We start from the raw sequence: 16286 nt of genomic DNA, 5'->3' as shown, positions 1-16286 counted from the left end.
GCGAGTCGCCTGGCGACTACTTCCAGAGTCCCCAGGCACTACGTGAGCCCGAAGCAGGGTGGAGGGGTGGGGGGACCGTGCCACCCCCGCCCAGCCTCTCCGAGTTGTTCCAGCAGGGGGCGCCGTTGCCTCACTTAGATCCCTAATCCCGCAGAACCCCGGAGCTCCCCCGCCCCTCTCTGAGTTCGAAGTGGTACCACTGGATCCAGTTCAGGCTTCAGTGGAGCCAGGGCTCAGTTGCCCATTTCCCCCGGTCAGCTACGGCTCAAGATCTGGGATCCGCCCGCGGGTGGGGTCGCCAGGTGTCCAGCGCCAAGGAGTTGAATGCACCGAGTCAGGTTGGGAATGGGTGGCGAACAGGCGAGACGTGAGGAACTCTGGTGGGGGACAGCCATACACGAGCCCTGAGCATCTGCGCCCGCAGCTGGCTCCCCGCGCCTAGGCGGACAGCGCAATTCAAGTGCAGGCTTTGCGTCCGCTTCCCCATCCACTCCCTAGAGCAGGAGAAGGCTATCTCGGTCCCCAGAGAAGCCTGGACCCACACACCGGCTAGATCCAGAGGTTGGTGGCGGGGGCGCAGGGCCCCCCCAAGTGGGGGAGGGGGCGGAGCAGAAGGCGGGGCCACTTCAATCCTGGGCAGGGGCGGTTCCGCACAGGGTATAAAAGCTGTCCGCGCGGGAGCCCAGGCCAGCTTTGGGGTTGTCCCTGGTCGTATCTTGGTTCCTGAACCTCACGACTCGGCGACGGCGACGTCTCTTTTGACTAAAAGACAGTGTCCAGTGCTCCAGCCTAGGAGTCTAAGGGGACCACCACCCGCGCCGCCACCATGCCCAACTTCTCTGGCAATTGGAAAATCATCCGATCGGAAAACTTCGAGGATTTGCTCAAAGTGCTGGGTAAGGAAATGTTCGAGGGCCCAGGTGGGGCAAGGGGGGCTCTGGAGTCCTCGAAGGTGGAGATGAAAAAGAAAGCGGGACCACAGGGCGTGAGACACTGGGCGCCTGCATCACTGAAAAACGTGCCAGGCGTCCGGGTCCCGGGGCGCTGGGCACGACGCCTAAATCCCGCTTTCTCCTGCGGGGGCCCACCGGTGCCAGCACTGCGGTGACTCACAGCCTGTGAATCACGTAGAAACCAGAAGCGCGAGGTTGGCCTCTGGGGGAAGGGGAGGCTGGCCTCAGCGGCCGGACTCGGCGAGCCGAGGCACCTGGCTGTCCGCAGTTCACAAGCTGCAGGCTGGTGGAGCCACGAACCCTGCATCCAGACTGGGAGCCCGGTTCCCTAACCTGCCCAGCCGCTCGGACACATTCCAATCTCCTTCCCGGTGCCCCCCTCGGTAACCCAATCCCCAGAGCAGGCTCATTACCCCTAGGCGCCCAGCTCTGCCTACCAGGTGATCTGCCGCCCCAGCGCCCCCTGAGCTCCCCTTTCCTTCCCGTCTGCACTTTCCACTCTACTCTCCCTAACCCCCATCTGTGAGACAAGTATTTTACTACAACAAGCAGCTCCAGAGTTCTAAAATCGCTAGGGATAATTATCACTTTCTTGGATTTCAACAAATGGTTTCGTGTGAAACCCCAATCCCACATTTCCAAAAATCTAGGTTCCCACCTCCCTCCACACACCATAGATCAGCTGCAGCCCAACTGGGTGTGTTGGTCAAAGGTGGGGAAAACAAAGTCAATCCAGACTGCCCTTCCCACTTTCCCAGCCCACTTTCTGTGTGCTCTCTGGGCCAACTGGGCTAGACATCTGGGGCTCTGGGGGAGAGATGGACGATAGTTAAGGACCCCAGTCACTGGGAGCGTAAGGACAGGCCTGCTGCCTTCAATTCCTGCACTGAACAGAGAGAGGGTGGTTGGGCTGGGCTGGGCAAGAGGGTAGGGAGGGAGGGCACCCTGGACTATAGGAGTGAGACTGGATCCAAGAAGGGTCTGGAATGTTGCAGAGAGAGCAGGAATCTCCATCATTCCTTGCTGTTGGTTCTTCCTGTGATCTAACCACAATACTTCTTGGAGTCATATCAGTCTTTCTCGCTCTGTCCTTGCTGAACTTAAAGACGAAAAGATAGAAGTTTTCTCTTTGGAAAGCCTACATGCCACTCCCTCCTCATCTTCTCTGGATTCTGGCTCCTGTCCCCAGTGGATGAGGTGGTGGCCTGGCACACCCCCAGGTCCCAGCTGAAGAGTAAGATTCAAGGCCCCAATCCTGCTGTCTGTCTTCAGTCTGTTTGTCCTCTCTGCAGGGTCTCTCTGAGCCACGTGCCCTCCTCAGGCCCTGCAGGGGGGAGATTAAAAACAGATCCATTAGACAAACACAGTCCTGAGCCAGTCAAGGCCGGCTGAGCTGGGCCCCCAGCTCCACAGGCACCAGGGGCTTGCTGAAGGGATGTCTCCTCTGAACTCAGCCTTACTTCTGCAGGAACTTCGGTCCTGGCACAGCCCTCTTAGCTCTAGTCAAGGGTCCATCTCAATAAGACTTGGGGACCTCAGTCATTTCTCCCTAGACCCAAGAGTTCAGCAGCCAACCATGGGGTCCTGGGCTCCCCAGGGACAAGACTTCCTCTCTCCCTCTCTCTTCTGTTTGGAGTAGGGTAGCTATGCTTTGGCACTGAGGGGAAAGAGGATTTGTTTCTCTAGGAACCCAGGTCTGGAGGAGGGCCAGGGAGTTGGCCGGATCAGGGGCAGGGAAATCCTGCTGCCTGGCGGAGGGCCCTTTCACCCCCACCTAGTGCATCCCTGGCTGTACTCCAGGACAGGGCGGCAGATCAGGCCAGGTGAGGTGGGTGTGTGGAGCTTAGACCTGGAGCCCATCCAGAGAGGCCCCCTGCTCTGCACATCTTCCTTTCAGAGGAGTGCTGTCTCCTATCTCCCCCGCTTTGGTTAATAACTGGGGAGCAGAGAGAAGGGGTCCAATCTGGGCTGGGATATGGAGGTGCACAGAGAGTCTGAATTCACAGAGGCTGAATGAGATAGCCAGACCCTGTGAGGGGAGTGGGGGGTCCTGAAGTAGGGGACACATCACACAGAGCGGGGAGGGCAGGCTCCTTTTCTATCCCTTCTTCTCACGGCAGAAGGGGTTCCCTTGAGGGGACAGGGATATGGGAGTCTTCCAGAAGGGCAGATGAGCACGGTGCCTAATGAAGGGAGCTTTGTCTGAACTCCAGCTTTTTGTTTTCCTTTTTTTTTTTTTTTTTTTAGTGGTGGGATCTCACTATGTTGCTCAGTCTGGTCTCAAACTTCTAGGCTTAAGCAATCCTCCTGCCTTGGCCTCCCAAAGTGCTGGGATTACAGGCATGAGCCATGGCACCTGACCCTTTGCCTTCCTTTTATCCGTAAAAATAATACCAACAATAATAGCTACTGTTTCCTGAAAACTTAAGCATATGCCTGGCACTGTGTGTGCTGAGTCCTAAACACATACCATTCCGATTGGCTATGTTTTTTTTTTTTTTTTTTTGAGACAGAGTTTTGCCCTTTTTGCCCAGGCTGGAGTGCAATGGCACGATCTTGACTCACCACAACCTCTGCCTCTAGATTCAAGTGATTCTCCTGCCTCAGCCTCATGAGTAGCTGGGATTACAGGCATGTGCCTCCATGTCCAGCTAATTTTGTGTTTTTAGTAGAGATGGGGTTTCTCCACATTGGTCAGGCTGGTCTCAAACTCCCAACCTCAGATGATCCACCCACCTCGGCCTCCCAAAGTGTTGGGGTTACAGGCGTGAGCCACTGCTCCTGGACATTTTTTGTTTTGTTTTGTTTTGTTTTTGAGGCAGAGTCTTACTCTGTCTCCCAGGCTGGAGTGCAGTGGCATGATCTCGGTTCACTACAACGCTCAAACAATCCACCTGCCTTGGCCTCGAAAACTGCTGCGATTACAGGTGTGAGCCACTGTACCCAACCTTGATTGGCTTTTTAAGAAGCTGTTATTTTCATTTTACAATTGAGGAATCTAAGGCTCAGGGTGGTTAAGCCATTTGCTCAGGGTCACCCAGCCTGTAAGGGGGCTGAGCCAGGAGGAAATCACAGCCTCATGACCTTACTCCAAAGCCTCTGTCTTCCCAGGCTGCTGACCATTCTGTAGAGGGAAGTGGCTGCCCCTGCCCTCTTTCGTTGCTGGGAATCTCTGCTCCTCATTTTTGAATGGGGCAGAAATTGGGCAAATGAAGACCTATCTAGCACTAGATAGGGTGGGTAGATAGGGCAGAGAGGGAAATGGCTCCTACTTCCCAGGACGTGAGTGATGGGGCCTGGCCTGTGCTTGGCCAGGGGTACAGACCCAGTGACTCCGATGAGCTGTCAACAGGGTAGACAAAAGGCCAAAAGTGAAGTAAACAGAGACAACCAGAGCCGGTAGCAGGATGTTTCTTGGGCAGGGGGCTGGGGAGAAGCTGCCCCTGAACATTCCAGGACTGAAGAGCTGAGACATGGGAAGCCCAATCCAGGCCTGCTAACTCAATAAGGTGGGGCCACAGCTGGGAACAGGACCCCCAGGGGCAGGCCACTGCCTCTCTCCCTCTCCTCCCTAAACCCCCTCATCTTTCAGGGCTGCACTGCCTGCCATCTCCTTCAAGGCACTTTCCTAGACACCCAGGCACCAGGCAGATGCACCCCCCAACACACCCACCCCAAGCAAGTCACAAATCAGCCTGCTCCAACTGTCTCATGGGGAGGGTGTGAGAGAGGTGCCCAAAGCCCCCCAAAAGGTGAGCCTCTCCACTCTCCCCACAGGGGTGAATGTGATGCTGAGGAAGATTGCTGTGGCTGCAGCATCCAAGCCAGCGGTGGAGATCAAACAGGAGGGAGACACTTTCTACATCAAAACCTCCACCACCGTGCGCACCACAGAGATTAACTTCAAGGTTGGGGAGGAGTTTGAGGAGCAGACTGTGGATGGGAGGCCCTGTAAGGTGAGTGCCAAGAGGGGCTCCAGGGTCATGGCATCATTGCCCTGCCTCTCAACCTACCATTTTCCAGGCTAGCAGTTAACTCCTAGCTTCTCTCTGTTCCCACTAGGAAAAATCCTTAAGTAGTGGTGGGGGCTAGAAAGGGGCTCTCTCCCTTATCCCTGTCACTGCATTGTGCCTGCTATGGGCCCAGCTTACTTGGCCACCTATCTCTTGCAGAGCCTGGTGAAATGGGAGAGCGAGAATAAAATGGTCTGTGAGCAGAAGCTCCTGAAGGGAGAGGGCCCCAAGACCTCGTGGACCAGAGAACTGACCAATGATGGGGAGCTGATCCTGGTAAGTCCTGGCTCCTCCCCACTAATAGCAAACCCAGCCCTAGATAAATTCTGAGATTCTCTGGGAGACCCCAGGGTGCGGGAGACTCAAGAACAACCATGGCTTGACTCCGAACCCTCCTGATGGGACTGCTTGGACAGAACTAAAGTGTCCCTATGCTATACAGTGTCCTGTGTGAATTAGAAATGGTTGTTGTTCCTTTTATGCAAAGCAAAGGGCATGTACTGGGGCGTCCCAGCAGTTCTCCAGGGAGATCTTCCTGGCTTGAGGAGGAGGACAGGCCCCGGGGGCTCTATTGCCATCCTCCCTCCAGTGATACCTGGGTATTCTGGGACCAGCTCCTATCTATTGGTCTTGAGCCAAGAAGCAGGTTTGGACCTGGAGGCCAAGCAGAGTACCTCCATTCAACCCTCCCCTCCAAAGCCACAGGACCCCAGGGGCCTCTCAGGCTAACAACTACTTCTGTCCTTCCAGACCATGACGGCGGATGATGTTGTGTGCACCAGGGTCTACGTCCGAGAGTGAGTGACCACGGGTAGAATGGCGGCCAGAGCCCACCACTGGCCAGGCTCACCACCCTGCTTCACTGCCCCCTCCCTTCCACTCCCTTCTTCTAGGATAGTGCTCCCCTTACCCCAGTCACTTCTAGGGGTCACTGGGATGCCTCTTGCAAGGTCTTGCTTTCTTTGACCTCTTCTCTCCTCCCGTATACACCAACAAAGAGGAATGGCTTGCAAGAGCCCAGATCACCCATTCCGGTTTCACTCCCTGCCTCCCCAAGTCAGCAGTCCTAGCCCCAAACCAGGCCAGAGCAGGGTCTCTCTAAAGGAGACCTGAGGGCCTGAGCAGGAAAGACTGGCCCTCTGGCTTCTACCCTTTGTCCCCGTAGCCTATACAGTTTAGAATATTTATTTGTTAATTTTATTAAAATGTTTTAAAAAAATAAAACTTGTCTCTGGCTCATTGGGCAGGGGGTAGATAAGTCACCTGAGTTCAACCTTGCCTCTGAAATATAGTGTGGGAAAGACTTGTGTTTCTACAGCATGGAACTGAGTTACACGACAGGAGGGAACAGTCCTTCTGGTCACCCTGCTAACCACCACCCCTTCATTTGCTGCTGAATCCACCAGCCTCACCTCTGCATTCCCTCCTCCAAGGTCCCTCCTTGGTGTCCTGCTCTGGCCTCCAAGGTCACCAGGGTCTCCTCCTCCTGACCTCTCAGCTGGGGCACTGGGCTCTGAGGAGCTGACTCCCACCTTCTCCCATGTTTTCCATTATGGTGACAGTTTCCGCCTCCTCCTCCAACTGTTGCTTGCCTCTCCAACTTCAGCCCATAGATGACCCCACGCCTGGCCTTGGCCTCCCACATGGTTCCAGATGAGCTCATCAACACCCACAAGCTGGCCTTGCAGCTGCCTGGGCCTCTGGGTGAGAGGTCTCATCCTGCCTGTCAGCCCTTTGTGTCCGAGACAAGCCATCTCTGCTATCATCCTTCCTCCCTGCCTCAATCTCCCACATGCCCTTCTGCCTCTGGCTTCTAAATCTTCCAGGTCCCTTGGATCCTCCTCCAACCCTCTCCCTGAGCCTCCACACTCAGGTCTACACCAGATCTCAAACTCCTGGGCTCAAGCGATCCTCCTGCCTCAACCTCTCAAAATGCTTGGATTGCAAGCCACTGTACTCAGCCAGTTGTTTTGTGTTTTTAAAACACAAAATAATGTAATTTAATGGCTTATGTACTAGGAAGCTCCAGCTGGGTCTGGCTTCAGGTATGGTTGGATCCATAGTTTCAATGACAGTCATCAACCTCTCCCTGTCCATACATCCTGCTCATCTGTTTCTTTCTCTCTCCTTTTTTTTTTTGTTTTGAGACGGAGTCTCTCTCTATTGCCCAGGCTGGAGTGCAGTGGTGGAATCTCAGCTCACTGCAAGCTCCGCCTCCCAGGTTCACGCCATTCTCCTGACTTAGCCTCCCGAGTAGCTGAGACTACAGGTGCCCGCCACCACACCCAGCTAATTTTTGTATTTTTAGTAGAGACGGGGTTTCACTTTGTTAGCCAGAATGGTCTCGATCTCCTGACCTCGTGATCCACCTGCCTCGGTCTCCCAAAGTGCTGGGATTACAGGTGTGAGCCACCGCGCCCGCCTTTTTTTTTTTTTTAAATGGAGTCTCACTCTGTCACCCAGGCTGGAGTGCAATGGTGCAATCTTGGCTCACTGCAACCTCTGCCTCCCAGGTTCAAGTGATTCTTCTGCCTCAGCCTCCCAAGTGGCTGGGATTACAGGCACAAACGACCACATCCAACTAATTTTTGTATTTTTAGTAGAGACAAGGTTTCACCATGTTGGTCAGGCTGGTCTTGAACTCTTGACCTCAGGTGATCCACCCGCCTCGGCCTCCCAAAGTGCTGGGATTACACGCGTGAGACACTGCGCCCGACCTCATCTGTTTCTTTTGTGTATCAGTCACATTCAATCCTGTCACATGGTTTTCTCCGAGTCATGGGAAATTGCCTTCAGATGCCCTAAGCTTACATAGTTACAGTTTGAGATCCAAAAAAAAAAAAAAAAGAGAGAGAGACCCAGGGTCCCTATCTTCTACATTCCAAGACTCAACTCTGTTCTGCTTTGGTCACATGACCATCCTGTGGACTAGGTGCTGTTGGGACAGGTGGGGCACTGTGACAATCCCTCAATCCTAAGGAATGGGAAGGGACAGTTTTCCAGTGAAGAGGGTCACCATGAGTCTCAGGTTTCTAATCCATATCGTAGCAATTCTAAGTAATACCTCACTGGGTTGTTACAAGAGTTAAGTAAAATAAGTCACATTCAGCACATAGCACTTAGCCACAGGAAGCCCTCAGAGGGTGATGGTCCTGTCTCTCACCCACCTCTACAGTTCTGCCAGGGGATTCTTCTAAAACAAAACTTTCATTATGTCAGTGCCCTGTTTAAAAAACAACCAAATAAAAACTTACCTTAACTGCAGCCCTTTCTCTTGCCCAGAATAAAATCCAAAGCAGTACTGGAGGCTCTTTAAGCCATGGCCCCTCCCCTTGCCACATCTGCTCCTCTGAGAAGGACCCACTGCATGGTTTGTCATCCTCTGCCCATTGGCACCCAGCGCTTCTCCAACGCTTAGCTCCTTGTGTAGCCCTAAGCAGCCTCTCTCTCCATCAGTGCTAACAGTCAGTGGTCACGTTTCATAGCCTAGGAGCCTCCTCTCCCTGCAGTACCAGGGTGCCCTGGGGCCACGGCCTCCCACTCCCGCCCCATGAGAAGCCACACACTACCGCTGAGGGTAGAGCACCAGGTCAGGGAGTAGGGAGACAGTGTCCACAGCCCTTGGGGAAGTGAGTCCCCACTCTGACTGTGGGATGGGGGAGGTGAGGGGCTTTTTCATGTACTCATCTAATATTGTTTCCTGAGAGCCTCCTAGGAGCTGGGCACCCTGCTAAGTACTAGGAACACGGAAATGAATCAAACAGACAAGCTCTCCACCCTCATGGGGCCTGTAGGGGAAAACGGAGCTTTAGTTGGGAAAGATAATTTAAAAATAAGTGTACCAATAAATACATAATTGCATATTGTGGTAAGGGCTATAAGAAAAAGCGGGACGAGGGAGAGAATAATAAAGCAGACCTCAGGTAGACCGGGTATGGGCAGAGGCGGCAAGAGAGGAGGTGTGTAGAGGAGTAAAAGTAGAGGGGAAGGTGCTCTGGGGAGCAGAAACCACAGGCTAAAAGCCTGGAGGCAGCCAAGCATCGGAGGCTTGACTGGAGTGCAGGGAGGCTGGAGGGGTGGCCAGCGCCCCGTCTTGCAGAACCTGAAGGCCACGCCAAGTACTTATTTATTCTAAGAGCAATGAGAAGCCATCAAAGGATTTTTGAAGGGGGTAGCATTGCATGTGTGTTTTTAGGAGTTCCCTCTGGCACCGAGGTGGAGAGGGACTAGAGAAATGGGTGAAGGAAGAGCCAGCAGGAGGCTGGTGAAGTGTACAGGCAGAAGGTGGAAAGAGTCGGGTGCAGGGCACAGTGATGTGTAGCCGGGAGGTGAGAGATGAGAGAAAGAAAGAGAGGTGTGAAGAATGGTTCTGCGGCTTCTGGTTTTGGTCGCTGCGTGGCTGGCGGGGCTGTTTTCAGAAATGAAAAAATGAAGCCCGCTGGGCTGGCTGCTGAGAGTCTTTCTGGATGCCTGCTTTTTGTTTGTTTGTTTGTGTTTGTTTGTTTTTAGATAGACTCTCCCGGGCTGGGCACTCACAACTGTAATCCTGGCACTTTGGGAGGCCAAGACGGGAGGATCACTTGAGGTCAGGAGTTCGAGACCAGCCTGGACAACATGGTGAAATCCTCTCTACTGAAAATATGAAAAAAGGGCCGGGTGCGGTCGCTCACGCCCGTAATCCCAGCACCTTGTGAGGCCAAGGCGGGTGGATCATGAGGTCCAGAGATCGAGACCATGCTGGTTAGCATGGTAAAGCCCCATCTTTACTAAAAATACAAAAAATGGGCTGGGTGTGATGGCGGGTGCCTGTAGTCTCAGATACTCTGGAGGCTGAGGCAGGAGACGCACTTGAACCCGGGAGGCAGAGGTTGCAATGAGCCGAGATCGTGCCATTGCACTCCAGCCTGGGTGACAGAGCGAGACACCGTCTCAAAAGAAAAAAAAAAAAAATTAGGCGGGTGTGGTGGCACACTCCTGTAATCCCAGCTACTCGGAGTCTGAGGCAGGAGAATAATTTGAACCCAGGAGGTGGAGGTTTCAGTGAGCCGAGATCACACCATTGCACTCCAGCCTGGCAGACAGAGAGAGACTCCATCTAAAAACAAAGTGGGCTGGGTATGGTGGCTCACACCTGTAATCTCAGCACTTTGGGAGGATGAGGCGGGCGGATCACCTGAGGCCAGGAGTTCGAGACCAGCCTGGCCAACATGATAAAACCCTGTCTCTACTAAAAATACAAAAAAATGCCAGGCGCGGTGGCTCACGCCTGGAACCCCAGCACTTTGGGAGGCCAAGGCGGGAGCATCACAAGGTCAGGAGTTCGAGACCAGCCTGGCTAACAGTGAAACCCTGCCTCTACTAAAAATATAAAGATTAGGTGGGCATGTTGGCACGTGCCTGTAGTCCCAGCTACTTGGGAGGCTGAAGCAGGAGAGTTGCTTGAACCTGGGAGGCGGAGGTTGTGGTGAGCCAAGATCGCACCATTGCACTCCAGCCTGGGCAACAGAGTGGGACTCCATCTCAAAAAAATAAAAAAATAAAAAATAAGCTGGGCGTGGTGGCGCACGCCTATAATCCTAGCTACTCAGGAGGCTGAGGTAGCAGAATTGCTTGAAACTGGGAGGTGGAGGTGGAGGTTGCCGTGAGCCAAGATCGCGCCACTGCACTGCAGCTGGGAGACAGAGCAAGACTCCATTTCAAAAAAGAAAAAGTTAGATAGCTAGATAGCGTCTCCCTCTGTTGCCCAGATTGGAGTGCAGGGGCGCTATCTGGGCTCACTGCAACCTCCGCCTCCCGGGTTCAAGCGATTCTCCTGCCTCAGCCTCCTGAGTAGCTGGGAATATAAGCGTGCCCCACCACGCCCAGTTAATTTTTGTATTTTTAGTAGAGACGGGGGTTTTGCCATGTTGGCCAGGCTGGTAAATTCCTGGCCTCAAGCGATCTGCCTGCCTCAGCCTCCCAAAGTGCTGGGATTCCAGGCGTGAGCCACCGGGCCCGGCCTGTTTGTTTGTTTGTTTCCTCTCCTCCTTTCTGCATCACCGCCTCCCATCTCACCTCCTTCCAGATTCCTTGCCCCATCTCATCAACATCCAGGTCACCCAGCTCCCCCTACCCCTTCCCACCTCAGCTTGGCTCCCTACTCCCCACGTCCTTAGGCTCTGGAGGCTGAAGCTCTGTCTTTCTGTTTGTCTGGAGCACGTGCTCTTATTTCTCTGCCTAGTTTGTCTCTTTCTAGAACAAAGTTATTGAGAAAGGCAGAGAGAGGAGCCCTCTTTCTTTTTCCCAGGAGATCCCTGAGAGCAGGAGCTGGGGCTCATTCCTCAGACTGGGGGCTCCCTGAAGGCAGAGGCTGTGTCTCATCCCTGAGATGGGGAGACTCCCTGAGTGCAGAGCGGGCACTGCTCCCTTTCCTGGCTCTGCTTCTCCAGTTACTTTCCTGCCTGCCAGCCTGAGATGACAGGGAAGTTACAAATTACAGTTACAGTTATGGACTGGGAGATTGGATCAGGGAGGGGCTGCCTCACCCTGCTGGCCCAGCCTGGCCCCATCCATGAGAAAGTCCCTCCAGCTTCCCCTCCCACCCCAGGCCCTCTTGGGCTCCTCAGTCGTTACCTGGGCCTTTGTTACTCAGCAATGCGTTTGGGAGAAAAGGCACAGCGGCTCTCACCTCCTGCCTGTGCCCCCAAATTCTGTGAGAGCTTTGTGGGCAGTGAGGCTTCTTTCCTGTGAAGTCCAAGCTTCTCAGAGCCCAACCACAGGAGAGGCCAAAACATGGTTCCAGTCCTGCCACAGCTGGAGCAAGGGGGCCCAGAGAGGGTGGAAGGGCAAGGCAAGCGGGGAGGGGAGCAGGGTGCAGGAAGAGAATGACTCCCCCTTGGGGTTGGGAGGCTGACATACATGGCAGATCCTGACAGGCACTGGGAGAGTCTGCACCTACATCTTAGGGAAACTGAGGCAGGGCCAATCCCTCTTCTTCCCCCACAAGAGACGGGAGTATGGAGCTGAGAGAAAGGCCCAGTGATGTCAAAACCCAGTGATGCTCAGGGCACAGCTGAGACCAGAGAGGACAAAGCCCAGAAGGAGCCCAGGGCCCAGTGGGGCCTCTGAGACCCCAGCACCAGAGGACAACTTCATGCCTACGTGTGGCAGGAAGGGCCGAGTTACAGGGGTCCCCAAAGGAGGGACGCAGAACCAGAGATGGAAGCCCTGACAGAGACAAAGAGAGGCAGAATGAGAGACACAGACAGAGTGAGACACACAGAGAGAAAATACGAGAAGAGAGAGGCCAAAAAAAAAAAAAAAGAGAGAGAGAGAGAGAGAGACTGGGTGGGAGGAGAGGAAAGGGAGGAGACTGGAGAGGTGACACAGGAGAAAGTGGGGAGATCCTGAGACACTCGGGAGGAGGGGAGGAGGGGGAAGAAAGGGCCCCAGGGGCGGTGGTCCCAGGAGACAGGGCGTACTGGCCAGGACCTCTGACCCCAAGTCCCAACAAAAAGCTGCTTAAGGACAGCCACAGGCGCAAGATGGATGGGCATGTGGCCGCTGGCCCCTTTGTGGCGGGGGATGAAAGGCAGCAGGCTCTGAGGACAGTCTTCAGAGCTCCCCACCGCTGAGGCTCCCCTGCCCCTCCCCCAGTGACCTCCCGAGCCTTCAAGTGTGGTGGGAGGTGGGGAGGGGAGGAGCTGAGTCCAACCAGGTGTTTCTCCAGGCTGGGCCAGTCGCACCTGAGGAAAAAGGGGGACAGGGCTGAGGGGCTGTGGGGGGCCTGGGAGGGGCTCCCTGAGTCTTTGTAGAAAGTGAATCAGTCACAGGCAAATAAGTTGGATGGGCCAGGTCGATGGGGCCCCAGCAGAGGGGGTCGAAGCTGTTGTTCTAGTGACCATAAGAGGTCCCCTGGCCAGGGCGTCCCACCTCTCTCCTTTGGGCCTGGCACTGCCCTCCCGACCTTTTGGCTTCCTCCTGCCCTGTCCCCCTTGGCGCTGCCAGTCGAGAAACCAGTTCTGTTCCTGCCCTGGATAAGAATCTCTGGGCTGGGCTCTTCCCAGGCAGCGGCAGAAACCTGGCAGGAAGACAGCACCCCCGCCCCCAGCCAGGGCCAGATCTCCCCATTGCAGGCCCACCCCAGCTGCAGGCGGCCCCTTCCCGCCATCTTTCCCAGGGGCCAGTGCCACTTTCCTGCAGCCCCGCGGACACATCCTTGCTGCCTGCACTTGGTTTCCCCTGCATTGGGGTCAGACCCATGGCTCTTTATGGAAGGATGGGACCTAGGAGCGCCCTCCCCTCCTCTCCTGTGTAACTTCCTTCTCTTCCCATGACACTTGGCTCTCTAGAGCGCCTTGCCCATCCCCATTTACACTCAAACAGAAGAGCTCCTCAGAACACCCTTGTAGGAGTCAGGGTCCCTCCCTGCTTTTTCCTTGGGTGTCCCAGAAGCCGGGCTGCTCCTTTCCCCCTACTTTCCCTTCCTGAGCCCCCTCCCACTCCCCACAGGCTCCCTGCAGCTGCTCTCATCAATCGCTCTCAACGGCAGGGTCACTGGCATCGGGTGAGACAGGGTTGACCCCACTTAACCCCAGCACCAGGTCTCCTCTTGGCCCATCATTCATTTCCCATGACATTTGGTCCCTTTTTCATCCTTTGGAGATGCAGCCCCCGCTCCTCCAACGGGAAGGGACTTTAAAAGGTCATCTCCTCTGTTCTTCTCCCCCCTCATCACGTGTCTGCTGCCCTCTGTCCCTGCCCTGCACCCCAGAAACAGCGGGCTGCTCCTTGTTCCTGTCCTGGCCCACTGCAGCGCTGGTCAGCCTCTCCAGCTTCCTCATGCATCCAGCCGCTCGCAGGGGGTGGTGGGGAGACCCAATGGCAGAGGCAGAGAGGAGGGCAATTCTGGAAGCCGTCAGGGCAGATCTGGGGGCGTCTGGAGGAGTCTAGACTTGAGCCTCAGCTCCCACCCCCGCTGCTTGAGGTGAGCGGGTGTGTCAGGCCAGGCGGGGACTCAAGCTGGTGACTCAAACCTGACAGCTGCACGGTCCTCAGCAAGGAGTCCTCCCTTCCGCCGCCCCAAGGTGGAATCTTAGAAGCTGGGAATTCTAGAACCAGAGAGCAGAGTCCCAGAAGGAAGGGACCTCAGGGATCCTGCCTCTCCTCTGTGTTAGAGGAGACGAACTGGAGGGCCACAAAGGTGCACGGCCAGCTTGGGGGTCACCCAGGTGTCAGGGAAATCATTAGTCACAGAAGAGGGGCTGCTTGGGTTCAGTACAAATCAGCTTGGTCCCAACTGGTGTCAGCTAGACCCCTCCGCACCCTCTTCCTCTCCAGCGAGGGGCCTGGGTTCTTCAGTGTGGAAAGAAATGTCAGTCTTTCCTACAGCCTACATTCCCGCCTCTCATCCTGGAGTGGGCAAGCCCCTGCCCCCGCGCTAGGCCTCTCTCCTGTCCTTCCCTGTTGCAGATGATGAGGCCAGAACAGGTGTGGGGCCCTCTAGGCTCAGGTGAGGGGTTATGAACTAAGGTTTCAGGAGGAGCCTGAGAGCAGGGCACCCAGGTCTCAGCGAAAGCTGCATGGGGAGGAGGAGACACCTTGCCTGATGCAGGTTGCAGCCGGAAGGGGGGACCCAGAAGATTCCTCAGCCGCCCAACCAGCCCCTAAGTCCATCCCAGCTCATCCCAGGACGTGCCTGAGTAGAAGGAGACCCAAGACACAGGCACGGGTGTCACGACTGTTTTCATATTCACTTGGGGTGCTTACAAAGAAGGACCCAGGCCTGTTAGCCTGGCCTTGGGCAGGCTGGCAGCATGTAGTCCCTTGACAAACATTTGCTGAGCATCAGCTACATGTCAGACACTAGTGAGTGGGACCTACGCACTCTCCCACTCCAGAGCTTTCATTCAGCCTTCCATCCATTGAGGAGTATTTTCCGAGCTCCTACTGTCTGCCAAGCTCATCCACTCCCGCACCTCCCCGCAAGTTCTGGAGCCAGAACGGGACCTCCAGAGCAAGCACTGTGGGACGGGTGTCCAGAAGAACCCACTTCGGCCATCACCAACCTCTGCTGCCTGCAGGCTGCCTGGGTCTCCGCCCCAGTACCCATCCTCACAGCTGCAAATAAAGGCTCAATATTTCATCGAAGCTTTCCTGCAATTGTCCTTCTGTCATCACAGCCCCTGACGCAGAAACCAACCAAGGAGCTGTGGAAACACAGAGGCAGAAAGGTGAGGTCATCCCGTCGAGCACCCAGTCTCAGGGCCAGAACACGTTCCATACCCCAGCTGAGTCTCAGAAAGAGAGAGTCCACCCTCCCACAACCTTCTTTGGTTCACTTCTCCCCAGGGTTTGCCCATATTCCTCCAGGGAAGTCCTTCCTGGAGGCTAACTTAAGTGCCTCCTGCTGTCACTTTAACTTCTCAAGGGGATGAAACCCAGAAGATAGGCTTCTTTTCTCAAGGGGCTCAGGGACTGGGGTGGGGAGTGCTGTGGGTGCATAAGTGGGAAAACTTTCTCCACCTCTGTCAGCTTTCTTTTCTCTCTTCTCTACACCTCCTTCTCTCCCCTTCCCTCCTCTCTCTTTAGTCTCCCACTCAACCCTCAGCAGCTGGCTGGGAGCCAGCATTGTTCCTGCCTGGCTCCCCTCTCCCCCACTCCCTCTCTCTGTGCTCCCCCCTCCAGCCAGCCCAGTCCCTGGCATGCAATAGCCCCGGCTGGGGGGCAGGGCAGCATGCAAGACCTTTCCTGCCCCATCTTCTGCCTCCTCCTCACTCTCCCTTTCCAGTCCCCATTGATGGCCCCCACCCAGCATAAGAGGCTGAGGAGCTTGGGTTACCCAGGCCCCTGGTTATTTTTAATGCCACCAGCTCAGGAGATATATATACCTCCCCCTCCCCCCAGCTGTCCTGGGCAGAGTAACACATCCCTTCCCAATTCACTCCCTCTCCTACTGTTCATCCACTCACCTCAGAGTTGACTCACCCGAACGTCTTCTGCTCACATTCTCTCCTAGTGGATCCCTCTAGACCCTGGACTCCCTGCAGCAAGCCAGCTTGACCCCCAATCTCAGAAAAGGGATGGGAGGAGAGCCTCAGTGTCTTGGCTCCACCTAGTGGCTTCTCAAGACACCATGCCTAGCCAAGGGGTCTAGCGGGAGCCTAGCCTTGATGCCACCTGGCTGGGGCAGGACTTCAGAACACTGCCGGGAGGAGATGCTGCACAGAAGTTGCTTCTGCTGGTGGCTGAGCCTCCAGGTTGAGTCTGGGCCCTGAGACCCCTCTCCCACTTGGCCAGGCGAGGGGTTGGTGGTCTAGAGCCCACTGCCTCTTCCTCTCTG

General features: G+C 55.3%; 2 protein-coding genes across 5 annotated transcripts in view; both read left to right on the top strand.

Annotated features, from left to right (window-relative positions):
- Positions 1–8563, top strand: part of CRABP2 (cellular retinoic acid binding protein 2) — a 9167-nt gene extending 604 nt beyond the window's left edge. The window contains exons 1-5 of one of the 4 annotated variants that reach the window (XR_001007426.1): positions 606–896; positions 4731–4909; positions 5126–5242; positions 5717–5911; positions 8543–8563. Coding sequence is in view for 3 of the 4 variants with exons in the window: in XM_011992801.1 (XP_011848191.1) it covers positions 827–896; positions 4731–4909; positions 5126–5242; positions 5717–5767 (417 nt within the window). In the remaining variant the exon portion in view is untranslated. Of the gene's footprint in view, positions 1–605; positions 897–4730; positions 4910–5125; positions 5247–5716; positions 6191–8542 lie in introns of those variants that run through there. The other 3 variants (XM_011992801.1, XM_011992800.1, XM_011992802.1) reach the window with 3 other exon arrangements.
- Positions 6610–16286, top strand: part of NES (nestin) — a 37883-nt gene continuing 28206 nt past the window's right edge. Inside the window, exons 1-6 of the mRNA XM_011992837.1 lie at positions 6610–6670; positions 13457–13511; positions 13719–13765; positions 14417–14456; positions 14934–15048; positions 15127–15177. Coding sequence (XP_011848227.1) covers positions 6610–6670; positions 13457–13511; positions 13719–13765; positions 14417–14456; positions 14934–15048; positions 15127–15177 — 369 coding nt within the window. The remainder of the gene's footprint in view (positions 6671–13456; positions 13512–13718; positions 13766–14416; positions 14457–14933; positions 15049–15126; positions 15178–16286) is intronic.

Source organism: Mandrillus leucophaeus, unplaced genomic scaffold (assembly GCF_000951045.1).
Source record: "Mandrillus leucophaeus isolate KB7577 unplaced genomic scaffold, Mleu.le_1.0 Scaffold418, whole genome shotgun sequence".
Classification (NCBI taxonomy): domain Eukaryota; kingdom Metazoa; phylum Chordata; class Mammalia; order Primates; family Cercopithecidae; genus Mandrillus; species Mandrillus leucophaeus.
Note: the sequence above shows the minus strand (reverse complement) of the source record. Positions and strands in the feature narration are given on the sequence as shown.